This window comes from Gymnoscopelus braueri (assembly GCF_963280865.1).
Source record: "Gymnoscopelus braueri genome assembly, chromosome: 1".
In the NCBI taxonomy this organism is placed as follows: Eukaryota; Metazoa; Chordata; class Actinopteri; order Myctophiformes; family Myctophidae; genus Gymnoscopelus; species Gymnoscopelus braueri.
This window is the reverse complement of record NC_137603.1, coordinates 41,186,221-41,213,720: the sequence shown is the minus strand read 5'-3', so window position 1 is coordinate 41,213,720 and position 27,500 is coordinate 41,186,221. Positions and strand designations below refer to the sequence as shown.

Below are 27,500 nucleotides of genomic sequence, written 5' to 3'. Positions count from 1 at the left end.
TCAGTGCAATGTGCGCCTGTTTGAATGAACGCATGCAGCGAGCCTCACCCCTGTGCAGATGTTTACCCCTGTGCAGATGTTTACATGCCTACAGATGTTTACATGCCTACAGATGTTTACATGCCTACATGTTGTGATTTCATCTGATAGGTTGTGAATGAGCCCATGGCATGAAAGAGATCTATTTTGTCCATTCGTTTATTGGCTGACAAGGAAGGATTGATTGAAATATTGAAGTAATTAATGTTTAGTAACATTCATCAAATGTCAAATGATTAGGCTAATGCTGAGTAACTACTCAGAATTAGCCTAAACATTTGACATCTTCCATATTAGCCTATGTAAACAGCGAAGTGTAAACATGTTTACATACTACATAGACAATATGAGTTTGCAAACAGATTGATTGATTGATTGAATACTTTATTTACAGTTTGCAAACAGTACACACGATTATAAGGATAACACAAAAAGCCCTAAGGGCTTGTTTCCGGTCCTGTGTATTCATAGAGACTTACAACAATATACAATAATATGCAAGACATCTGTCATCAACACTAGTAGCATTAAAAAACATGGGCTATATGTAGGCTACACTAAACAGTTGGAGGGGGGTCATTTCTGGTGTTAAGCTTAGACTTTATACAGGGAGTGGGACCAGTTACAAATTGCAGACAGGTGCTCTTTTATGGCTGTTTTGAAGGAGGGTAAGGAGTCTGTTGGTATAGCATTCCACATGTTGGTGGCATAGGGCTCTCTCTCTCTCTCTCTCTCTCTCTCTCTCTCTCTCTCTCTCTCTCTCTCTCTCTCTCTCTGTTATCCATGCCTTTTCAGCCAAGAATTGTTGTGCAGTTGTGTTATCATGGGTGTGAAACAATGTGTTTGTTGGGTCAGTGTGTGTGTGTGTTGTGTGTGTGTGTGTGTGTGTGTGTGTGTGTGTGTGTGTGTGTGTGTGTGTGTGTGTGTGTGTGTGTGTGTGTGTGTGTGTGTGTGTGTGTGCTTATTTCTTGCCAGTGTGGTCTGGTTGTTTTGAGTATTGGTGAATGACATTGAAATTAAGTTGTGGGAGACAAAATATTCTGAAAGTGCAGGAGGTCAGAGCATTAGAGCTGCAACCATGTTCCTCCACAAGAATGTTTACTACTTATTATATTCAATCAAGATGGCATATACTTTAGTTTTGTTTTTATTATCATATATATCATACATTTATTTACCTAAGCTGTATTCTTACTTAAAACAGTTGAATCTCATCTACAGTACTTGCCCTGATACATTACTGTCATATATCATACAGATGACCATCTTGGATCCATGGCTACTACAGTACATTCCTTTAAAAAGTTGTTTGTGGAACATGGCTTTAATAACTGTTGAGCAGCACTGTTAAACACGCTTAAAGAAAACTGTTAAACAAGGCATCTTGTAAACAGCAGTTTTAACAGCTTAACAACAGTTAAATAAGCTTTAATAACAATAGTTAAATTCACTTTAATAACCGTTGAACAGCAGGTAAACAAGCTTCAGCAGTTAAACAAGTTTCTATGATTCCCATGATTCCCTCCTCCTGGAAGTCTGATGGGAGTTGCTGAATGACTGTCATGAGGTTTGAGTTGTTTCCTGATTGGCCGTTTAAGCATGGCAATGTGTTGCAATTGGCCATTAACCAGGAAGCAGGCTGGTGTCCTTGAGGACACGTGGACTGTGTTTGTATTAGTATCAGAGTGTGTGTGTGTGTGTGTGTGTGTGTGTGTGTGTGTGTGTGTGTGTGTGTGTGTGTGTGTGTGTGTGTGTGTGTGTGTGTGTGTGTGTGTGTGTGTGTGTGTGTGTGTGTGTGTGTGTGTGTGTGTGTGTGTGTGTGTGTGTGTGTGTGCGCGTGTGCGTGCATGTGCGTGTGCGTGTGTGTGTGTGTGAAGGGGTAACCAGTTATGTAATCATTTTCTCAGCCCAACTCCTTGCTCTCGAGCAAGGAGCAGGAACACACACACAGAGATTAAGAGAGATATGAGTTCATACCATGAGGACACGTGTATGAAACATGGTACTGTTGTTTACATCCAGGAAAACTCAGTACAGTACATCCAGGAAAACTCAGTACAGTACATCCAGATGAACCACTTAAAACCTCTAGTCTTTGTTAAATGGACCCCTATTTTTGGGCGAATGTTCGCCACAGAATAGTTTCTGGGGTTAAGAACATTAGAATCTGTCAGGGAACGGTGCCGGTGGTACTGTATGTTTAGTTGGTAAAGGGACGGTCAGAACAAGTCTGAGAACAGGGCTGTGGTAATGGATGGCTGTTTAACAAGCATTATCCATGTTATTATTACAGAGATATTACTGTCTGCCAAGAGATTAAGCCATCTGTCCCCATGGTACGCTCTGTGTGTGTGTGTGTGTGTGTGTGTGTGTGTGTGTGTGTGTGTGTGTGTGTGTGTGTGTGTGTGTGTGTGTGTGTGTGTGTGTGTGTGTGTGTGTGTGTGTGTGTGTGTGTGTGTGTGTGTGTGTGTGTGTGTGTGTGTGTGTGTGCGTGCGTGTGCGTGCGCGCGTGTGTGCATGTGTGTCTCTGAGTCAGCACAGACAGATGGAGAGAGGGTGTTTTGGAAGGTAAGGTCTGTGTGTGAGAGCAATTTCTAGAAAGCACTCAAAGCAGACACTCCTCTATTTGTTCTCTGTCTCACTTGAATGGATCTCTGTCTCACCCCAGGTGCTAAGATTTCTAGTCAGAGGATTAGAGTTGTCTGCCAAGTTGTGCCAAATGGAGGATAATGAGATGAACATTATTTGTGCACAATTGGACAGACAGAGAGAGGTTTTTGTGCTACTTTGCTATTTTCATGACTATTTTAATCTCTCTCTATCTCTCTCTGTCTCTCTCTGTCTCTCTCTGTCTCTCTCTGTCTGTCTCTCTCAATCAGACCCAGACCATGAACTATGTGGGTCAGTTGGCGGGCCAGGTGTTTGTACAGGTGAAGGAGCTGTACCGGGGACTCAACCCAGCCACGCTCTCGGGCTGCATCGATGTGATCGTGGTGCGGCAGCCCAATGGATCACTGCAATGCTCTCCCTTCCACGTGCGCTTCGGAAAGATGGGAGTCCTGCGCTCCCGTGAGAAAGTGGTGAGAGGCACAGGCTCTCTCTCTCTTCTCCCCCACTCTCTCGTTTCTCTTCATCTCTTTTGTGATCTAGTCTGTCTGTCTGTCTGTCTGTCTGTCTGTCTGTCTTGTCTGTCCATCTATGTATCTGTTACAAAATACATATAATTTATGAACAGATTAACATTACACCACAATACTTTGAAAAAAGCATTATCATGGATCTGATTGATTGAATACTTTATTAACAGTTTGCAAAAAGTACAGAGGTACAGTTATACAATATTGCAGGAAGAACCGATTAACTGGTCAACCTGAGTATCGGTGCCTGTAGCATAATGCATCATGAATTTATATTGGCCAAAAAGCACTGCAACACCGTATAGACAAACTGACAACTTGGTGAATGTCTGTGAACTACTGAGCACATTTGTTTGTCCTGCAGGTTGACATAGAGATCAATGGGGAACCAGTGAGTTTACAAATGAAGCTGGGAGACAATGGAGAGGCCTTTTTTGTCAAGGAGACAGAGAACATGTTGGTGAGCACTGAGTGACACACACACACACACACACACACACACACACACACACACACACACACACACACACACACACACACACACACGCACACACGCGCGCGCATGCACACACATGGCAGAAATCCTGCAGGTGTAAACATAGAAGAGAACAGTGTACATCCACGACTGACTGAGTTTCACATAGCATGACGCATGCACGCACGCACGCACGCACGCACGCACGCACGCACGCACGCACGCACGCACGTACGCACGCGCGCACGCGCGCACACACACACACACACACACACACACACACACACACACACACACACACACACACACACACACACACACACACACACACACACACACACACACACACACACACACAGAGCTCTGCATTAGTAGAGAGCAAAAGTTGATAAGGGAACAGGCATATTGGTAAATGGTGCAATTACTGGATATAGTGCTTTACAATGTGCATTTCATTCATCCATTCATTCAGTATTCAGGCACCGGAGGAAGCGGAGGAAGATAGTGAGATAAAAGTTATTTAATCATTTTGTTATTGAAATCTGTGAATACAATATATGTATTCATATACAGTATGTACATTCTATCAACAGTGTATCCACAATGAATATATTAATATTAACACATAAAAGCAAGGAAACAAGGATCAAGAGATGAGCTGGATGAGTTAATTTAATTAACCCTCAGCTGTGATAATCTCTCAAATTTAATACAGGATCTGATAGATTAGATTGGTCTCCTTCCGCTTCCTGGCACATTGACCTGGCTTGGCCTGGCCTCTCCTCTCCTCTCTCGATTCTCTCTCTTCACCCCCTAGCACTCCTCTCTCTTTGTATGCATTTTGACAACCCCCAAAATATTCATATTTGAACAGGGGACCCCCCAAAATAATCAAATTTGAACTGGGGACCCCGCATCCTGTCAAGCACTTGTAGGAGTTGAGGCATTCAATTTAGTTTGACTCGGTTCCACAGATAAATATTGGGAAAATAGCAGATCTACAAGCTTGGCGAGGCGTTGTGAGCTTGACGGAGGCTATAGGTTCATTGTTTGCCTGGTATCCTAGTTTCATTGAGGCACTACATTGTTATCTCAACTTATGTGTCTATTTGCTTGAGTTCATGCATACTCTGCTTATTTGGATCTTGCTCTGGATAAGAGTGTCTGCTAAAGGCTTGTAGATTGTTGTCTCTCTTCTCCTATGATCTCCTCTTTTGTAATCTGGAAGTTTCTACCGGAGAGAGGACATCATTTTCAATTTTTAAATTGACTGTACACATCACAGGAAGTCATAAGTCACGTAAGAATAAAGGGCACCTAGACCTTTAACACCGTGGTTTGTGAGTCAGTGACTCGTTTCAAGTCCTCTCCTAAACATAGCATAGTGCAAAACCAGCAGAAGGCTATTTGTATACTAGAGACACAGAATACACCTGATGTCCAGTCTGTTCATGCACACAAACAGACTGGAAGGACAGCTTGCATACAAAAGAGAAGACGTACAGATCCCAGTATAGCCTACTTTGAAACAGATACACGAGACGGATACAATGAAAAATAAAGACAGATATGCCATAAGTCAAAATGAAAGCCTGAAAAACTGAATTCAACAATGAACAAAAACACTTTTTAGAGTGAGGCCCCGCTAGCTGCCACTAGTGTATCTGCTACTCCTTACACCCAAATGGAAATTGGCCAAAGGGCGGTACTAGAGGAAAAGCCATCAGAAGGAGCGAGTGCATTTTACGGCAGCGGAACTGCCGGCAGTGACTGCCGCAACTGACTGCCGGCGGTGCAGCGGAACTGCCGAGGAACTGCCGGTGGAGGAGCGGCTGCTGCCGGCAGTGACTGCCGGCGGTGGAGCGGCAGCTGCCGGCGGAGCAGCGGAACTGCCGCGGAACTGCCGGTGGAGGAGCGGCAGTCAACTTATTTTTTACGCCGATAAAGTATAGTTTTGGACCATGACGGAGGCGCGCCGACTCAGTAGACCTTGAGGCCAAGGAGTCGCGCCCGAGCGCCTCCAGGCGCGAGTGCCCGCGACGACCGGCCGATGGTCTACTAGTCGACTAAGCGCCGTCCGAGTTATGTACCGATAGGCACAGAATCGTAAATAATATTGGTGGGGACTGCGTTTGCCCCACTGACTGCGTTTCGCTACACAAACGCAGCACACTCCCAAAGCTGGCGCCGCCGGCAGCTCCGCGGCAGCTCCGCGGCAGTTGCCGCTGCTGGAAAATGCACTCGCTGTCCCTCAAAGCCATGGGTTCAGGATCAGGACAGGCTACACAAACGCAGCACACTCCCAAAGCTGGCGCCGCCGGCAGCTCTGCGGCAGCTCCGCGGCAGTTGCCGCTGCCGGAAAATGCACTCGCTGTCCCTCAAAGCCATGGGTTCAGGATCAGGACAGGCCATGGGGTCACTGAAATAGTTGGGGTTCTGCCCGTGGGTGCAATTACACATTTTAGCCTATGGTGGTGCTAGAGGAAAGACCATGAGGTCACCAAATCAGTAGCGCTCATCCTTTGCTGAGCATGAAGGTGAGCAGAAAGTGCCATCACATTCACAATCCACAAATAGTTTTCTAAATACACTGTGACGGACGGAGAGATGGATGGACTGACACAGACATGTAAAGACAGACAGATCAGACAGACATGCAGAATATAAGATACATAGGTTATTTTCGCTATCCTTTTCACTGTCTTTATCCCACGTTTTTCTTCCGTAGAAATATATACAATGTGGAAGCACAACTAAACGACTTATATATCACTGTTTATTGCATCCGAGACATTTTAATTTTCAATTCATACAGATGCTCTCAAGAACTCTTTTGGATGCAAGTCCAATATAATTTCTTGGACTTTTTTGGAATAGTTTTGAGTTTTCTGTTGTTGAGTTGCGCTCTTCTTACTCTCACATCCTTTTCCCATTTTCCCAGCTTTATTCTTTCGTAACATCTCTCTCTCTCTCTCTCTCTCTCTCTCTCTCTCTCTCTCTCTCTCTCTCTCTCTCTCTCTCTCTCTCTCTCTCTGTCTCTCTGTCTGTTTGTCTCTCTCTACGAATCTCTGTTTCTGTGAATTTCATTTAGTTCTGGACGTGACTAGATAAACAATATCTGTGTCAATGAGCCTACTGGCATCAGGCCCAGCTTCAAGTGCCTCTCTCTCTCTCTCTCTCTCTCTCTCTCTCTCTCTCTCTCTCTCTCTCTCTCTCTCTCTCTCTCTCTCTCTCTCTCTCTCCTTCCCTCTGTTTCGAAGTGAGTGTTTGCCTAGGCATGTGTGTGAGGTGAATTTGGCGAAACTGAATGTTCCATTCTGAACGACTCTGTGGGTCACAATGTGTTTATGGAATCTGTATCAGAATGACATGGTATCTCGTTATGGTCACAGTCTGTATGAGTGCCTTGTCAAATGAAATGTTTACAAAAGAATGGTATGCATCAGAACACTAGCTTCCAATTTTCCTGTTGAGGTTGTTGATTTGCAGTGTTCTCGTGATGTTTCTGTAGGCTAACTGATGTACTGGATAATATGAAAAAGCCTGCACACTGAGAAAAGAAAACCTATTGAGGCTATGTGGTTGCAAAATTAGATTAGATTTATTTACATGGCGAAAAAAGTTCAGTCTTTCCCAGAACTTTCTCATGCTGACTTTAAATAAGCAACTAGCCTATTAGTAGTAGCAAATTGAATTTAGGCTGACACTCTCTCTCTCTCTCTCTCTGTCTCTCTCTCTGTGTGTGTGTGTGTGTGTGTGTGTGTGTGTGTGTGTGTGTGTGTGTGTGTGTGTGTGTGTGTGTGTGTGTGTGTGTGTCTCTCTCTTTCTCTCTCTCTCTCTCTCTCTCTCTCTCTCTCTCTCTCTCTCTCTCTCTCTCTCTCTCTCTCTCTCTCTCTCTCTCTAGTGTCTCTCTCTATCTCCCTGTCTCTGTGTATCTCTGTCTATCTGTGTCTCTCTGTCTGTCTGTCACTCTTTCTCACTCTGGCAATCTCTCTGTCTATCTCTCCGTCTCTCTCTCTTCCTCTGTCTTTCTCCTTCTCTCTCTCACTCCATTTAGGGCCATGTGCACTGCAAGGCATGTGCTAGTACAGTATGTGTGGCCTAGATGAAGCTCTGTAGTATTTTTGTAGCCCCTGTGTCTACCTCTCTTTAGCTCCCATTCACACACACACACTTCCTCTGCAGCATTGTGTGTGCGTGCGTGCGTGCGTGCGTGCGTGTGTGCGTGCGTGCGTGCGTGCGTGCGTTAATCTGATTCCCAAATCCAAACCCCCACCACATACTGTACATTTCTGAAATTAACTTGGAGTGTAAACTTGGAGTCCTGGAAATGTCATCTAATTAAACAATGTCACTTCCTCTGTCGACAGCAAGTGGTTCCATCGTACCTGGCGACATCGCCCATCGTGTCAGCAGGGGCAGAGCTAATGGAATCCATGCTGGGCAGCAGGGGTGTGTACCGACGCCAGGGTAAAGACGCTTTGCAATGCATGTTGCAGTGGTTCTCAAAGTGGGGTCTGGGGACCCCCTGAGGTCCTTGAGGGGGTTCCAGGGGGTCCCCCAGCTAAATGTGTTAACATAACATCAAAATCAGTTTAAGAACTTTAACCCTAGCTATACATCGGCTATTCGAAAATAGCAGATCTACAATGCAAATAGCTTGTAGATCAGCTATTGTCCAATAAACGTGTGAAATGTGAAGATTTTTAAAACATTTTAACAACACAAATCTTGCATGGGGTCTGCAGCCAAATACATATTAATTTGGGGGTCCTTGGCATGAGAGGGTTTGAGAACCACTGGCATGTTGTATATGAATGTGTGTGTGCTTGCGTACTCTTACTGTACGTGCATGTGTGCTGACGTTCACGTCTCTCTCTCACCACACAGACTCCGCCCCCAGTTCCCCACGCCCTGTCCAGACGTTTGGAGCGCAGCAGAATGATGGAGGGATGACAAAGAAGAGGAGGAAGAAAAGGAGGAGGATGGCTCCTGAAGGAGGAAGGAGAGAAGAGAGTGAAGGAGAAATGTCGGAACACGAAGACATGTTTACCATCGACATGAGCTCTGATGAGGAGAGCGAGGGAGACAGGTGTGTGTGTGTGTGTGTGTGTGTGTGTGTGTGTGTGTGTGTGTGTGTGTGTGTGTGTGTGTGTGTGTGTGTGTGTGTGTGTGTGTGTGTGTGTGTGTGTGTGTGTGTGTGTGTGTGTGTGTGTGTGTGTGCGAGCATGCGTGCCCAAATTTGTAAAAATATGTAACATATCGTTGCTGTCCAGCAGAGACCAGCTAACTCAATTTTTCCGCTTTTGCATTTTTTCCATAAATCAGAGCTACTGAACACCCTTTACGTCTGTAAAAAAAAATGAACCAATGAAAAGTATTAAAAAGTGCTTCTGACAGAACCAGCGAACTCCATTAGATCCTCAAACTTTCTGCTAAACCAGCTAAGTCCACCAAAGGGGGGTGGAGTTAGCTGGTTTTGCTGACTCCAGGCTCCACCCCCTTTTGACCTCCAACCTCATTGTGAGCTTGGAGGTCCATTCAGCTGCTCTTATCAATGATGAACAAAACCTCCTAACTCCATTTTTGTTTTGTTTTTGTCATTTCCTGAAAAATGACCATTTTGGAGTTAGCTGGTTGCTGCCGGACAGCAGAGACATAATAGACGACAGACGTCATGTATGACTGATGTCATAGGCTGGTCACATGAAGTCTGAGATCCACATTGATTGGTGCCACGCCTTCCATCCCTACCCCGGCACGAGAATGTGCTGCCACTCAAGCCAACATTCATTTACTTATGAGGTAGTAGAACAACAAAGCTAGAGGCAAAATAAATTATCCAAGCAGGTATTACTGGAATTCAATCTAAAATGATTGATGAAATGAGTGCAGAAAGATATGATGAAATCCACCTCAAATTCACCTCTGTTGCAGCAGCAACAGAATACCGTCTTCTGTGGCGTCTCACTCTTAGTGTGAGAGCTGGCACTGCATGGGAACTAGCTGCCAGTCCATTAAAGTCAAGTTGGGAGCTGCTGGTTGCAATTCTAAATCTCAAAAAGAAATAAAGTCTGCACACTGGTAATACTGCAAAAAGCTCTGCTGTATTTTATTGCTGTCAATGTTTCGATCACTTAGATCCTCATCAGGACTTATGTCGTATATCAACACACAACATTTATGGCAACATGCATCACTTCCTTCATATTCAGTATTTTCCTGCTCAGGCAGTGGCGCGGGAAGGGGGGGGCTATGGGGGCTGCAGCCCCCCTGGTGATGGGAGCAGCCCCCCTGGTGATGGGAAGAAAAAAAAAAAAAGAAAAAAAAACGTTTTATTTTATTTTATTTTTTATAATATATATATATTTTATGGATCATAGCAGTCTGTTACGGTCATGGATGAACTTCAACCTGGTGTTTGCACTGTCTTTCTGCCTTTTTGTGTGGGGAAAAACACAGAAAACCCCCAAAAAATCTTCGCGCGGGCGCGAGGAGTCCCCCCCGACGCACAGCCCCCCTAGGTATTAAGGACTTCCCGCGCGCCTGTGCTCAGTGCTTGCTTGTGAATAATATAATGGTAGTGGAGAAACAGGGAAATCAGAGCTTTGTGGTCGTGGTCCACCATAGCTGGGGCGCCGTCCATCATTATGGAAATTATAGTATTAATAGGGGAAGTTATGTTTGGTTGACACACAGTCCATTAACACACATCAGAAAATGTCCTCACCTCAGCTCCTCTCGTGCACACGCGATAGGAGGCTGAAATGGCTACCTTAACTTTACCAGCTGGCTTTGTGAATAGAGGCTGTCGTGTTGCTGGTTGAGATTTCAGTTCCTTTCTTTTTTCAGTACAGTGTCGACTGGAAAAGGGTTATCAAATGATTTGTGGTTGTCAGTCATAACCTTATCCAGATAATATGTGGAAAATAGCTCATGCACTAACACTTGTTCTCAAACACAACTACCATAAGGTTCTTCCCAGGCTGGGATAATCATACAGCAAAGTGTCAGTTTGCCACTTGACACTGGCATCCACCAAGGACAACAACACCTTATGACAAGAAACGGCCAGCTGAACGTGTCCATAAGTAGGGCGCCTAGTAGTGATGTGCGGGTCGGGTTTTTTCATGACCCGCCCCACCACGGAACCCATCCCGCCTCAACCCGCCCCGCAAACCAAAATAGTTTTTTTTTTTTTTTTTTGCGTGTGAGAGCGGCTGACCCGCTCACCCGCAGCCCGCATAATTGCCTCTGAAATCCTGACTCGACCACCCGCGCCGCGGGTTGACCCGCGGGTTACGGGTCGGCCCGCTCATCACTAGCGCCTAGCCTAAGCTGCTGTCACATGTGTACCCCTTCCCCCGATAGTCACACGTGCCTGGAAAGTTACCGGCCATCAACCTATACTCTCCCAACCTCAGGCTCTGTCCTGGGTGCTGATTTGGTTCTTTCCCCAGCAGTAACCTACGGAGGGTCCAGCCCACAGCTTATGGGACGTCATATGATGATGATCTGAGGAAGTCTTGTGATGTTTTATGTGTAGCCTGTACAATAATATCGTACTCTTAAAGGGATAGTTCACCCCAATTTTTTTTTCTTTTTCTATCGATTATTCACCCCATGAAGACTTGAATTCATGGACATTTTTTGTTTTTGTTCCTAAGCCAAAAATTTGATGACCAGCGGACCGGTAGGCAGCGGTCCCGGTAAGAGACACAAAGGAGACTCTTTGTGTCTCCTACCGGAACCGCTGCCGCTCATCAAATTATTGATTTAGGAATGCGACAAAAATCAAAACATATCCATGAATTCAAGTCTCCATGGGGTGAATAATCGTTAAAAAGAAAAGTAATTTTGGGGGTGAACTATCCCTTTAATGTGTGACACATGTATTTATGATGCTAACGGCCATGTGTGTGTGTGTGTGTGTGTGTGTGTGTGTGTGTGTGTGTGTGTGTGTGTGTGTGTGTGTGTGTGTGTGTGTGTGTGTGTGTGTGTGTGTGTGTGTGTGTGTGTGCGTGCGTGCGTGCGTGCGTGCGCGCGCGCGCGTGCGTGCGTGCATGTGTGTGTGTGTTTGGACCCACATACAGTGATCAGGGGCCAGCAGCCAGTGTGTTGAGCAGCACTTACACACACACTACTGACTGGACTCGCTTGCAGAGGTACGACGCACATACACACACACTGAATAAGAGATTGAATCGTGTATTCATGTGTTCTGGAGGTGCTTCTGTACAGCAACATGGAACATGGTCGTAAATCATCTCTGTCGTGGTGTAAACCTCCTATGTCCAAAACTGTACTTTTCATGATTCAAATTCAAAAATATCAAAAGTAGCAGATCTACAAGCTCAAAACGCGTCGCTTCGCACCGCGTTTCGAGCTTTTGGATCTGTTACTTTTGATGCTTTTGTGGGACGCTCGCTGTAGTATGATCAAGTTGGCGTTCATCTACGAAAAAACACAAAAAGTTCAAATATGGAGATGAGGTTTCGGCTCGGTAGCAACACAATTATACTGTAGCTACATCTCCTCAAACAACATGCAAAAACATGTATTTTTCTTTGACAGTCACATTGTGATATAAGCAGTGGAAACGCACTCACGTTGCTAGGAGACAAGCCAAAACCTTAAAGGGATAGTTCACCCAAAAAATTATTTTTTTCTATCGATTAGTCACCCCATGGAGACTTGAATTTATGGATATTGTTTTGTTTTTGTCCAAGCCAATAATTTGATGACCAGCGGACCGGTAGGCACCGGTTCCGGTAGGAGATACAAAGAGGACTCTTTGTGTTCCCTACCGGAACCGCTGCCGGTCATCAAATTATTGGCTTAGGAATGCGACAAAAACAAAAGTCATTTTGGGGGTGAACTATCCCTTTAATATCTACGGACGCTATCATCAATCAGTTTACCATAATGTTAGTTGACAATGGAAACGTATCAGGGAAGAGAAGCTCACAAGGTAATTTATCCCAATATATTTCTCTCCAAAACAACTACTGGACATTATAGCTATAGCTAACTAACAGCTGACCAACAAGAAACAGAATGTACGTTCATATGAATCATAATGTTCACTGTTATTGTTGTCAGTTTCGTCACTGTCAATTGCCCACTGTAGAGCTCATGATGTCTATTTAACAAGTGACTAATCTCTCAAGAACAGATTCAGAGCTGCGCTACTGCAAAAGTGAAAAACAGCAGAGGGCGCTGTTTTTCTTTTTTTTTTACCTGGGTTCTCAGATTGACAAGTGACAGATAAGGAAAACTGATCCTGAGCTATTTCCAAAATGCTTTGAGTTCTGTTTCTTTTCTTTTCTGTTTTTTTTTCTTTCCCCCAGCTCTGTAGTCTAATTCTAATTGATTAATCTGTGCTACTGATTAGATTGTAGTGGGTTAACATACAATTGATTGATTGATTGAATACTTTATTAGTCAGAAATGTAAACAGCACGTGGTACGGTCAGGGATAAAAGACTAAAAGGATAACACAATTTCCAACTTGTTTCCATTGTGGTCCTATGTATTCAATTCAACAGCATAGCATAAAAAATAACGTGGCTACTCGCTGTGAGCTTTTAGATCGGCTATAAAGAAGAGATTTGGTGTGGAGGGGAGGGGAAAAAAAGAGCGTACCACGTGCAGAGCCGACCTTGGTCAACAAAATTATTTTACTGTCACTTTGATCATGAACAATGACTGTTTCCACAAATACTCCAAGATCATAATGGCTTTCCCTGTCTTTTTTCTCTGTTGCTGTCCTCTTCTGTGACTGCCTTTTTTTTCATCCATCCATTCATCCTTTCATCCATTCATCCATTCATCCACCCACCCTTCCTTCCTTCCTCCCTTCCAGTGCTGTGATTGAAGACTCTCTGTCCATCGCTGCGTGCAGACGTCTGTCCATATCTTGTCCTGAGCAGACGTCTCTTTTATCCTCTCTTAGGTATTTGTCATGCTCCTATACAATGTCAGTCCTGTAAACAGCATTCATGCTCCAAAATGAAGGCAGCAGCTTTGCCATAATGCTAACTTAAATGACAATGTGTACTAAAGGATGATAAACAAAGGTTTTAACAAGTTCCTGTTAAAACCTTTGTTTATCATCCTTTAAAAAGTTAAAATATGGAGATAAGAGGTTTCTGACCGACAGCAACAATATACATTATTCCTCAGTAACTGGACATGCATGCAATACTGATCACTAAATCAAACTGTTCTGTGGTTGTCATCAATGCAACACTAGTCCAGCTTTGTGCCTGCATCATAGCTTTATGATGCGTGCGCACACACACACACACACACACACACACACACACACACACACACACACACACACACACACACACACACACACACACACACACACACACACACACACACACACACACACACACACACTATACTAGAATACTCCCAGTTCCACTAGATAGGACTATCTATTACTGAAGATAGTGTTTGGTGAAAAGTTTTCATTATCAGCAGAAAATGCCCCATGAATGAACATCCTTATAATTATTTTCAACCTTTGGTAAAGCTTGGTGTAAGCAGGATAATGCACAAATAAGGGACAAGGCAGAGGTCAAAGAACTTTCTAAAAAAAATATTTTCCTTACCCGACAGCCTCAACGAACCACATTCAATGACTCCGAAGAGTGATTCAGAACTAGCCAATGAGAGTACAGGAAATCCTATGCTGTGGGCTTGGGGTGAGCTGCCACACGTTGCTCAGGTACGCACACACACACACACACACACACACACACACACACACACACACACACACACACACACACACACACACACACACACACACACACACACACACACACACACACACACACACACACACACACACACACCCACCCCTTCGGTACATCAATAAACATAACTAGCAATAAACAATCAATTGCTAGCGTTATGAAGCAGCCATGTATATAACACACCCCTTCCCTTTTTCTTCTTTCTCTTTCTGCCCCCACAAATCCTCTTTATTCATTCATTGTCTCCAGCCTTCCTTCCTGATGGCACATCAGAATCCAGAGCCTGTCTCTCCAGTTGCTCCGGTGTCTGTCCCCGTATCTGACAGGACTCACTTCAGAACCATCTCTGAAACAGAGCCTCAGTCCCTCACCATCTACATCCCCCAGAGGCCAGGGGAGATCTGCTCTCGGCCTGCAGAGACCTGTAATGAAGCCAGAGTTATGGCTGGAGGAGAGCAAGGTAATGAGAAGTTTGGGGTGTGTTGACACTGTGTGTCAGTGGTTGTCCAGTCACTGGCGGCACCTGTCAGTGGGGAGTGTTGGACGGGAGGAGTGGGACGGAGGTGCTGTGTCCTCCTTGTGGGGGCTCCTCACTGGCAGGTGAGTCAGTTTGATACAATGGCAGTGTGTGTGGAGGAATTAATTGGGAACCCCCCCCCTCTCCAATTACTTAATTGCCTTTCTGCTGCAGAAACAACAATGTTTCTGTACTCAATTCCGCGACCCAATAGATCTCTCTCGTGGCCCACGTTTGTTTCCTGATCCACAGTACACCACTGCTTTATATTAATACATACTCTTTGGAGTTGATTTCTGGACTAGTAGCTAACAGTCCCGATCAGAGCAGCGTGGAAAAAAATACGCTTCACTGGCCTGTTTCACCGTTTTAGTGCTCCTTCAGCAGCAGCAGCTTCTAAATTTCGCCGCTTTTCGGCAATAGTTCTGTCTTCCTTCACTTTTTCCACGCCGCTTGGTGCCCCCCCAAGGTTGGTGCCCTGTGCTTCAGCACCTAAAACACTTCCTTTAAGCTGGCACTGCTAAGTTCATCGTACAACTTTGTTGAGCAAAAATAGCGGAAAATGAGCTGGCATTGTGAGCTGGTATCACTTGTATCAATCAAATTGATTACTTCGAATAACCTTTGCACCCCTAGTTGAGTTAAATGTAAAGAAGCCATAACACTGCTCAACTCCCCCTTGTTCTCCTCTTCTCCCAGGGAGGGACATGGTGGAGAACGCGGGGGCATCGTGTGGAGAAGTGGAGGCTCTGAGGGACATGGTGGAGAACGTGGGGGCATCGTGTGGAGAAGTGGAGGCTCTGAGGGACATGGCGGAGAACGTGGGGGCATCGTGTGGAGAGGTGGAGGCTCTGAGGGACATGGTGGAGAACGTGGGGGCATCGTGTGGAGAGGTGGAGGCTCTGAGGGACATGGTGGAGAACGTGGGGGCAACGTGTGGAGAGGTGGAGGCTCTGAGGGACACGGTGGAGAACGTGGGGGCAACGTGTGGAGAGGTGGAGGCTCTGAGGTACATGATGGAGAACGTGGGGGCATCGTGTGGAGAGGTGGAGGCTCTAGCAACCTCCATGCCTCCAGTGATGCTGCCTGAATATATGGATGTGCACGGAAACAGAGACAGTCAGACGGATTCTCCATCAAAGAAGAAAGGTTTGTATGTGTGTGTGTGTGTATGTATGTGTGTATGTGTGTGTGTGTGTGTGTGTGTGTGTGTGTGTGTGTGTGTGTGTGTGTGTGTGTGTGTGTGTGTGCGCGTGTGTGTGTGTGTGTGTGTGCGTGTGTGTGTGTGCGTGTGTGTGCGTGCGTGTGTGTGCGTGTGTGTGCGTGTGTGTGTGTGTGTGTGTGTGTGTGTGTGTGTGTGTGTGTGTGTGTGTATGCGTCGATTTCTTGATATAAGAAATAAATATATATATTTTAAAAACGTGCTTCCTTATTGTTATAGTTATTGTTTTTAAATATCGGTTTTGATATATTTTCGGTTGATTGACCAGCCCTGATTCACACCCAGATTCCTCCATACGTGTTATTGATGATGTGTTATTGATTGCCTTCCGCCTGTAGATAAGAGGAGTGAACACCTAGGTTCTGATGGAGTCTACCTGGATGACATCACAGGCATGGAACCTGATTTAGCTGCACTGTACTTCCCTAAAAGGTACACAAACACATACACATGTACAGTAACACATGCACTGTACATGTACAGTATGTACACTAACATATATAAGTATATAAATTATAACATACATTAACCACTTTAGCCCTATTTTATACCTAGGCTATTTGAAAATAGCCAATCTACAAACTCACAACGCGTCGCATCTCGACGCGTTGTGAGCTTGTAGATCTGCTATTTTCAAATAATTTTGGACTTTTACTTTTGGTACTTTAAGTACATTTTAATGCCAATACTGTTGTACTTTTACTCAAGTAAATTTTTTATTCTGGACTTTTTCTTGTAACTGAGTATTTCTATATTGCAGTATTGATACTTTTACTTAAAGTTATACAATGCAGGTCCACAAATAACGATTTTTAGCAGCCTCTGCTGGTCATTACCGTCACTGCAGGCCGTTCGTTTATTCCTCCCAGATTTCCATTTGTTTTCACCGGAAGACGGAAGCGTTTCAAAAAGCGTTCTTTTAATTGTTTTATACGATCTATGGATCGTTTCTCTTAGCCAGTGGAGCTTTAGTTACCGTGAGCTGTGTTTTCTTTTTCTGTTGTTTTTCGATCTTCAAATCATACAATCTCTTAAAAACAGCGTGAGTTTCCTTTTTGTTATTAGCGCGGTAGTTCCTGGCCAAACAGGAAACCGGTGCGGTAGTTCCTGGCCAAACAGGAAACCGGTGCATTTCCGCTTCCGTTTTCCGGCCAGATGACGTCATTTTCGCGGGAAAGGCGCCACTGACAGCGTTCAATAGAAAATATATAAATAAAAGGCTTTCAGGGGTGAAATTCATGGAGTGGGTGTTGTGAAACATTTGCCACTCACAAAAGATATACAATTTAACTTTAGTTTTATTGAAAAAGTTACCTAGTATTACTTTAAGTAAATAATTTGAGTACTTTTTCCACCACTGATATACACATACCGTTTGTACAATAACAAACACACATGTACACTCTCCCATGCAGTGATGGTGGCGGTGGTTCGGCTCGGTGTGGCTCTGACCTGATGATGATGGGGGTGCGGAGTGCCAACCAGTCCCCAGAGTCAGTGGCCAGTAGTGGGATGGACAGTGGAGTGGACAGCCTCTCAGAGCATCTGGGAGATATGCCCCATGTCGCCATCTCTCTGTGTGGAGGGCTCACTGACAACACAGAGATCACTAGAGGTACACACCATGTGCACATCAGAGTGTGTGCTGCAGTGGTTCTCAAACCTTTTCATGTCAAGGACCCCCCAAGTTGATACGTGTTTGGCCACGGACCGCCATCTGAAAAGGTTTTGCCAGGGACCCCCGGAAGAGAATATCTATGTTAAACAATGATCCAAATTATTCAAAATATTTTCAATATTTCTTTAAAAACTACAGATGTACAAGCACGAAGTGACGCGTATAAATGGATATAGTGGTTGAAATTATTGTGATGCTATATTAGCTAATTTTGCTGGGGACCCCACTTTGAGAACCACTGTACTGATGTACTGTATACTCATACTGTGTGTGTGTGTGTGTGTGTGTGTGTGTGTGTGTGTGTGTGTGTGTGTGTGTGTGTGTGTGTGTGTGTGTGTGTGTGTGCGTGCGTGCGTGCGTGCGTGCGTGCGTGCGTGCGTGCGTGCGTGCGTGCGTGCGTGCGTGCGTGCGTGTGTGTGTGATTAATGGTGCAACAGAACAGTTCCTGGAGAAGGCTGTCTCCTGCCAACAGTTCTCTGAAAACCCATCCGTCATCGACGACCCCAACCTAGTGGTCAAGATAGGAAACAAGTAGTTGAAATTCATTTTTTAAATAAGAATGTTTTATGGATTTTTAAAGTTGTATAGTTTAAAATGATCATATGAATATTATAATAATTTGTTGTGATAACCACTTTGACCCCAGCATCTCTATTCTGGGGGGAACATTCGCCAAAGATAGCCAAGATATCTACAAGCTCAAGCGTTGCGACACGTTGTGAGCTTGTAGATCGGCTATATTTTGGGGGCGAAGAGATTTGGCGTAGACTGGAAAAAGCAGTCCAAGTACAGTTTCAACTCGGGTCTGTTTCACTAAGAATAGAGAGTTTAAGTGCTTAAAAGTTTTATTGTGGAAAGTTTCGATTATTTGAGGATGTGACGAGAGCGCCCTCTATGTAACTGTCTTAGGTATTACAACTGGAACACCGCTGCCCCTCTCATGTTGTCCATGCAGGTCTATCAGAAACCTCTGCCACAGGTAAGACCACACCGTTACTCACACATACTGTATAGGGCATAGCAGTGGCGGCCATTTTGTGGTGCCACAGATAGAAACCCCATTAATGTTTCCCATAGAGATTTCCGAAAATATTAATATAAATTATTTGAAGCCTGGAACCAAGCCATCCAGACTCCTGGTGAATCATGACCATAAAACATTTGATTCTGTGTCAACAAATATTTGAAAACCGCAATAAAAGGGTTTTTAATGAATTTAGATTTCACCAGACATATCAGTAGGCGGAGATCTCTGATCTCTACGCAAGGCTATTTCTAATAGGTTTTCTTTTTCTTTTTATCTAAACTATCTCGGGCTGAACAGAGAGATACTAGCTGGACAAGGGACTTGAAGAATATAAGAATTAGTAAATAATGTCTTAATGTTTGCAGTGTGTTTTATGTGTCCTTTCGTTTCGTTTCGTTTCTTAGTGGAATACTTTGAAATTGATTTCCCTAGCTAATTGAACCCTAGCGTCCCTATTCTGGGCATATATTAATAGGCGAATCATAATAAGGTTTATAGCAAGTTAGGCATGGTATAAGAGGGGTAATGCACGATGAGTAAGTCAGTTATAGAATATAGCACCCCCGGTGGTGTAGTTATTTTCACATAACTGACATCCTGACTTGCATAATTGCCACACCAGCCTGTATAATTACTGTATCTACAAGAAATACAGTACACCATACCAAAGTGAAATATTACTTTGAATTCGTTTTTCCCTAACATTCAAATAACATGTATCTTCCCATCTTTGTTGTTATTCTGTTTGTCTACCCTCCTGCACCTCACAATTCCGCGTGTGTGTGTGTGTGTGTGTGTGTGTGTTTGTGTGTGTGTGTGTGTGTGTGTGTGTGTGTGTGTGTGTGTGTGTGTGTGTGTGTGTGTGTGTGTGTGTGTGTGTGTGTGTGTGTGTGTGTGTGTGTGTGTGTGTGTGTGTGTGTGTGCGCGCGCGTGTGCGTGTGCGTCCTAAGTGCTCACTGTGTCTGAGTTATGTGTTTGCAGCATTTGGTCTGTTCTCTTACTGTCTCCCCAGTCTGTTTGGCTCCACACAAGCACAGGATGTATGTTGCTTCATGCATGGCTTAACGTGTTTACAAGTTGTAGTCTGTCATCTGTCTCTCACTTAAGCAATATCACATGAGAGGGTGTGTTGGCAAATTACTACTGCATAACAGAACCGCTGTAATTTCTTCAAAGAGAATCACAGATGTATAACAGCACAACCTCAAATGTGATACAGTTTTTATACAACAGTCCTAAACAACAGTTAATGATTTTGTCAAGTGACATTTATTCAGCTTTGCCAACAAATAAAGTTCCTTCAGGACTCCATCAACAAAAATGTTGCTAAGCAACATAGGCTATAAAGAGTCAGCTCTGACTAAGTAGGTACTGTTGTATAACAACATGTTACCATGTCCACATGTTACTGTCAGCCATTGTTGTTTTGTCTGTCTGTCTGTCTGTCTGTCTGTCAACCTGTGTTCTATGTCTCGTTTTCTCTCTCTTCTACGGTATCGCTCAGACCTATCTTGTTGTATGCATCTGTGTAAACCCATCTCCCTTCTCTCTCTGTCTCATGTGTATATGATTATTTGTATTCCCTCACCTCAGTCCCGTGGTCCATTACCAGTCACTCTCATTCAGCCCGTTCAGTTTCATTTTGCCGTCCCTGCAATCTGTTTGTTGAGTTAGTTGATTTCTTGTATTATTTTATTAGCCTGTTTTCATTGATTGTATTCACTACACGTATCTTTATTCGCATTTTGACAGCTGCCAATATATGTGAATCAGTCAGTTTAGACTTTTTGTTTTTCAGCCAGTGTTTGTCTTTGGTCAGCTTTATCATTTCTGTGTTTTAAAATGGTTCATTTTCTGTTGTGTTTTATTATTATTATTTGATTTGTGTTCACTTGTTTGATTGGGCAGTTGTTTATTGTGTCTCTTATTTGATTGGGTGGTTGTATGTTGTGTCTGTTGTTTGATTGAGTGGTTGTATGTTGTGTCTGTTGATTGATTGCGTGGCTGTATGTTGTGTCTGTTGTTTGATTGGGTGGTTGTCTGTCATTTGATTGGGTGGTTGTCTGTTGTGTCTGTTCTTTGATTGGATGGTTATGTACAGACCTCAGTGGAGAGTATCATGAAAGACAAGATGCCAAAGAAAGGAGGTGGCTGGTGGTTTTCATGGCGAGGCAGAAACAGCGACTCCAAATCAGTGAGTAACATTACTAATCATTAAACTAACAATGGGGCTAACAGATCACTACCAACCACATAATCATTATGTCCATGGTTCCATTCCATTTGGAGACCTGGCTCGTTGCATGTTCTTCCACCCTCTCTGCCTTCAGTTTCCAGTCTCTCTACACAGAGAAAAAAACTAAACAAACAGAACTAAATCGATGATGTCATCATTCAATATATGCCCATATATGGGCATGCCCCCTTTTGAGCTGATTGATTGTTTTTTGCGCCTGATGCCATGACACATTGAGGTTAGACAATACACCCCATATTTGGGCGTAGCTGCATTGGGAACTCCTTATATGGCTGAGTCAGAGTGACGTCAGAGGTCCATCCGCCCGCCCGCAGGCCGGCCATAGTGAGGCCTGCCCTCCCATTAGCCAATTTTGATATAGGATAGGATAATCTTTTGACACATCTACTTTTAGGCAAAACCACTGGAAAACGGTTTTAACAAAGCTAATCATATGTATTAAACTACTCATTACTTTAAGATAACTTCTGACTTCCATGTCACGACTAACCTTGCGTCAGTAAGTAAATAGCCTTGGGCAGTAGTTCTCAAACCTTTTCGCCCCCTGGACATGACGCTAGTATGTCACAGGGACTTACCCCCAGTCCGACCCTCGATGCTCCCAGTCTCAGGAAGGACACTAACCATAAGGCCACTGCACTGAGTTGGTATTTATAAATAATGTTTCCAGTCAGACTATAAAGCTAAAACTTGCCTGACCAAATAAATGTTGCAGGGTTATTTGAGGGTGAATGATTTCATTAGCAGTTAATGTCTTTACTTCCTCAGTCATTCCTAACTTTGTGCTGCCTCAATGTTACGGGTCTGAAGATGAGTTGATAACAAAATGTATTGGTCACTTTTATCCTTTACTAGCCACCCTCAAAAGACAAAGGATGGGTTGATTAAACAAGAATATCCAAATGACGGAACAAAAAAAGGTGACCAACATGTGGGGTGATCACTGAGTTGTCAGCCAACTACAAGGAATATACGTATATCAAGTTTGATTCTAATTGTTTTTACATGCACAAGTACTGTAGCCCATAGGGGCAGGAGACTGCCGTTTCTATAGCGTGAGATGGCCTGATGTACAAGTACACCCCCCCTGGACATAATATGTCGCAGCTGCTGTACACTGACTGACAATATGCATGCATATTGTATAGATGTCTGTACTATATGCACAGTCAAGTAAAGACGCTGACAATGTTTACAGGTGCAGACAGACACTTAAGTCTCCATTTGCTGCTACTACACTGACTGCCATAGTGCATAGCTGTACCCCCCCAGGGCTGGGCATCAATATCAAGTCATTTCGTCACAGCCTTGATTTTAAAAGGGGAACACAGCCGATCTATAAACTCACAATACATCACATGTTGAGAGCTTGTAGATGAGCAATTTTGCCATTTTTTCACCCACACCATTACTGCACAACAAAGTATAACATAGTGGTTAACCAGGCTAACCAATTAGTAGTCAAAAACAATTTATAGATATTTTTAAAGTCAGTTGTTGGTTCTAAATATCAGTTTCGATACATTGTGTTAATTGCCCAGCCCTACGATTTTTTAGTGATGTTATCAGTTTACTGCTGCAATGATCTAAGCCATACACAAATTGTATAGGTACATGTTAACAAAATGTGATGCCCTCAGCTGGTAGGTGTCGCAATGTACTGTAGTTGCAATGACCACACTCAAGTAAATAAGACTCCTCCTTGTAAGCTGTGGTGGTTTCAATAAGGAAAACATCTTCATGTTTAGGGTTAAAGTATTTATAAGCTTTATTATAACACTTATTACAACAAAACACCAAATAAAATTAAAAAATACCAAATAAAATTAAAAGACAACTTTAAGATAAAAACTCAGTTAAAAGGCAGTATCAGCACTAAAACCTAGACTTTCTAAAAGTGTCAACACAATATACTCAAAACTGAATGTCAAGTTACATTTTGAGTATAATTTGGATGTGTGATGGTAGCTGCCGTGTTAATAGTTTCATATGTATAGGTGTTAAGATATTTAGGCTTTTATTTTTGGAGAACTCAGCCTTTGTCGAGGGAAAGAACCCCAAAAATAAAAGCCTAAATATCTTAACACCTATACATATGAAACTATTAACACGGCAGCTACCATCACACATTGAAATGGAAACAATTGACTCTGTACACAAGGACAAGGTCAGCTGGCAAGAACTTTACGGTCTCTTGTGTTTTGGTGTGCAGGGGAAACACCAAAACAGGTTGAGGTTGGTAATCACATTGACTGGAGTCAATTTGGGAGACGTAGAGGAGTGATAGTCAGAGGCTTCAGATCAGATTGAGAGCGATCAGATCGAGTGCACAGGTATGGATGCAGTCTCTCGTTAAAGCACTGGCCAAAGAACGTGTAGATGTGAGAGTTTGCATCCACATTATAAAAAGAGACCTGTCCCACGTCATAGTCTACAAGAACCCCCACTGCCTGTGGTCTCTCCTTCACAAACAGACTGAACCCAGAAGACACGGAGCCATATGCTCGATATTGGCCGGCATCCAGCACCATGACCCAGCATCCGTTCCTAACAGACATGCTGACAGGATTCTTTCTGTTAACAGACACTCTCGCCACTCCTACAGCCCAACTAGTCTTTCCCTTTACCTGAACCTCAAAGTAAAACTTCCCTGATTCCTTTGACAACACTGCGTGATGTTTAAATCTCTTTTTACTATCAGGAACATTCTGAGGTGTTGCTCCAAGAATCACCGCTTTCCCATCCGGGGACACGATGAGGTCACAGTGTGCAGTGTCTGGGTCAAGGGTCACATCCACTGCACAAGCCTTCAGTTTGATTTCCTTATCCAGAAGAGCTGCACATCTTCTCACACAGGTGGTGTCAGGCAGATTGAAGTCAACCATGGTGTTCTTCTGGTCCTTGTTTAGCAGAGCGGGCAGGCTCGACAGGAACAGGACAAGGTGATGGTGATCATCAAAGCGATGGTGATGCTCCAAGTCAACACATTTCTTCTTGAGCTCAGCGATTTCCATGTTCAGTTCTTTAATAAAACCCTCTGCTTGTTGCTCTGCTGTTTTACACCGGTCCTCAATCACCTCAACCAGGTCTGGCCTGGAGTGGATCAGCTGCTCATTGAAGAGTCGTGCTCTCTTGGTGGAGCGTTTGATCTCACTGATCCTCTGTGACCGTGCATTTATCACAATCTGCACTTCTGCAAGTTTGGATTCATATTCTTCCTCAAGTGGTACAATAAGGTGATCTTTGTGGTCCGTTTTCATGCAAACAACACATACGGAAGTCTGGTCTGTCTTACAATAGAAGTCAGGGAGCCTGTGATGGATCTTGCACAACCCGTCTTCAAGACCTGATACAGGAGCAGTTAAAGTGTGGCCCCTGAGGCCTGCAACTCTCTGGTGAGGCTCCAGGTGCGTCTCACAGAGAGAAGTTACGCATACCAGACAAGACACAACAGCCTTGTCCTTCCTCACAGAACAGATATCACAAAGAACATCATCAGATTGGTCTAGAACTTGCGGCCACTTCTTAAGTCCTGTAGCCAACTCTGACAAGACAGTATTGACTTGCATTCGAGGTCTGGTTTGAAATGTTGTATTACACAGAGGACACTTGTGGGGACACCAAATGTCCTTGGTGTCCCAGTAGTGTTGAATACACGCCTTGCAGAAGTTGTGTCCACATGGTGTGGAGACCGGCTTAGTGACCACATCCAGACAGATTGCACAGAGCAGGTGCTCTACTGATACAAGAAACCTGCCAGTTGCCATATCTGGAAAGAGAAAAGACAAACGAAGCATTTGTCATATGAATCTTAAAGCCATTTCAGTTCATTTACCTTTAATGTCCCTATTCCGGGGCTAACATTCAGTGAAAATAGCCAATCTAAAACTCACAACGCATAGCGTTTCAACACTTTAGTTTAGGAGCTTGTAGATCAGCCATTTTCAGCAACAATAATTAGTTTAGAGAAAAAACAGGAGGGGATCTAGTATAGAGCCCTTGGAATCTGGTCAACCAAGTATAAGGTTTAAGTGGTTAAACCAGGTGGTGTAAAGTAACTAAGTAAATTTACTCAAGTACAATGTTAGGTAGTTTTTACTTTACTGGAGTATTTCCAATTTTCAGTACTTTCACAGTTTACTTCTACTCCACTACACCTCAGAGGCAAATATTGTACTCCACTACAATTATGTGAAAACTTAGTTACCATTATTACAAAACATACATTAACCACTTCAGCCCTATATAAAACATGGCCATTTAGCAGATAGCTCACAATACCATGTATTGTGAGCTTGTAGATCTGCCATTTTCAAAATATTGTATACATTTTAAAACTTGTGAAATAGGACTTTTTGCAGGAGTACTTTCTACTTTAAGTACATTTTGATACCAATACTTAAAGGGCAAGACCACTTTGGTAGAGGTTTGGGTTGTGTAGTTACCTTGCCATGATGTAACTCCAAAGGTGGACAAGAAATCAAAAATAATTGCTCCATTGATTAGAAATTGATAATTCAAAATATGCTCCTCATTGACTTACATTGTACGGTAAAACATCTCTCAAAGTCACTCTTTTAGCACGTAAACAAACACAAATAAAGTTGATTCAGACAATATAGAACATCACCAAACCCAGTACTGTTTGTTTTTTTAATAAAAATGTCCTGTTGATTTTGCTATTTTTATTAAGAAGAAAACCAGGACTGGATCCGTGGATCCGGATCTTCAAATAGTAAAATCAGCAGGAAGTTGACATTTTTATTAAAAAAATAAACAGTACTGGGTTTGGTGATGTTCTATATTGTCTGAATTAGCTTTGATTGTGTTCGTTTACGTGCTAAAATAGTGACTTTGAGAGCTGTTTCAGCGTACAATGTAAGTCAATGAGGAGCATATTTTGAATTATCAATGGAGCAATTATTTTTTATTTCTTGTCCACCTTTGGAGTTACATCATGGCAAGGTAAATACACAACCCAAACCTCTACCAAAGTGGTCTTGCCCTTTAAAGGGATATTTCACTTTCAAAAAAATGTTATCATCTACTCAGGCCTTTGTGAACCCCCCAGACAGTTTTTAAGTTGCTTGATTCATTATTTAGATATTTGATATTCATTTTATCAGACACACCCCCTTCCTATACAAACCCAACTTCAAACTTCATTTTAACCATGTTAGATTCATCAAAAACACCCGTCCTTGGTTCTGGTGACTAATCCTGCCCTCCTAAGGGGGGCCGTGTTTTTTCAATTACTTTTTAAATTTATTTTAAATATTTGTTTTGGAAAATGAAAAAAATATACAATAAAAAAATTTAATAAAATAAATGAAAAAAGTAATCGGAAAAACACGGCCCCCTCACGCATTAGGAGGGCAGGATGAGTCACCAGAACCAAGGACGGGTGTTTTTGATGAATCTAACATGGTTAAAATGGAGTTTGAAGTTACAATGGGTTTGTATAGGAAGGGGGCGTGTATAGGAAGGGGGCGTGTCTGATAAATAATTAATCAAGCAACTTAAAAACTGTCTGGGGGGTTCACAAAGGCCTGAGTAGATGATAAAATGACCAAAAGTTTTTTTGAAAGTGAAATATCCCTTTAAAGGGATTGTAGGCGATTCAGAGATAAACAAAGAAAAAAACTCCAGCAGTTCGTTTCCCCGACCACCAGGGGGTGACGCAGGGCGGACTTCCATAGAGTTAAGGGGACTTCTAAAACGGGCCATGCCGAATATAGGTTACTTTATTCGGATACAATTCGCGGAACTGCCCGCCCCTGCCGGTTCTCTGAATTTTTATTTTTAAATAGGCTCTTTCATGACAAATTGACCACATATATGAAGTTAAACAACTAAATTCTATTCAAACGCTATCTGAAAAGTAAATTATGTGCCTCAAAAACGAAGTTTGAGAGCGTTTTCAAACCGAAAGTAAAAAGTTCACACGGACACGGACGCGCACGGATGCGCACATGCGTGCGTTAATTTACGGCCCGACACAAACATAAACAGTAGGGAAATACGGATTTCAGAAAGAGGACTGTGTTTCAATGCAGGAAAACACCCCAGCATCATTATATAGTGGCTGATAGAGGGGGAAAAATGCTAAATATATATATATAGAGATATTTTTCAAATTTAGGCTTAATGTTGCCAACAATCCCTTTAAGTACTTTTACTAAGTCAATTTTGAAACAGATTTTTACTTGGGAGTATTTCTACATTGCAGTATTGATACTAGTGATTCATGTACTAGTTCGGTGGTTCTCAACATGTGTGTCGGCCCCATCCGGGGGGTCCCCAGATGACAGTGAAGTGACAATTTAAGGACTTTTAAGACCTTTTTAATACCTCAAAAAAGAAAGAAAGAAAAATA

At 43.2% G+C, this 27,500-nt stretch overlaps 1 protein-coding gene across 3 annotated transcripts in view; it reads left to right on the top strand.

The window, feature by feature from the left end:
- lpin1a (lipin 1a) overlaps nt 1-27,500 on the top strand; it is a 34,365-nt gene that overhangs the window by 301 nt on the left and 6,564 nt on the right. The window contains exons 2-15 of one of the 3 annotated variants that reach the window (XM_080438854.1): nt 2,919-3,119; nt 3,541-3,636; nt 8,022-8,103; nt 8,542-8,743; nt 11,745-11,816; nt 13,517-13,606; nt 14,284-14,392; nt 14,673-14,883; nt 15,640-16,089; nt 16,501-16,594; nt 17,578-17,777; nt 18,278-18,371; nt 18,750-18,819; nt 20,969-21,061. In XM_080438854.1, coding sequence (XP_080294980.1) covers nt 2,928-3,119; nt 3,541-3,636; nt 8,022-8,103; nt 8,542-8,743; nt 11,745-11,816; nt 13,517-13,606; nt 14,284-14,392; nt 14,673-14,883; nt 15,640-16,089; nt 16,501-16,594; nt 17,578-17,777; nt 18,278-18,371; nt 18,750-18,819; nt 20,969-21,061 — 2,055 coding nt within the window. In that variant the 5' untranslated portion in view covers nt 2,919-2,927. Of the gene's footprint in view, nt 1-2,918; nt 3,120-3,540; nt 3,637-8,021; nt 8,122-8,541; nt 8,744-11,744; nt 11,817-13,516; nt 13,607-14,283; nt 14,393-14,672; nt 14,884-15,639; nt 16,090-16,500; nt 16,595-17,577; nt 17,778-18,277; nt 18,372-18,749; nt 18,820-20,968; nt 21,062-27,500 lie in introns of all 3 variants that reach the window. The other 2 variants (XM_080438853.1, XM_080438855.1) reach the window with 2 other exon arrangements.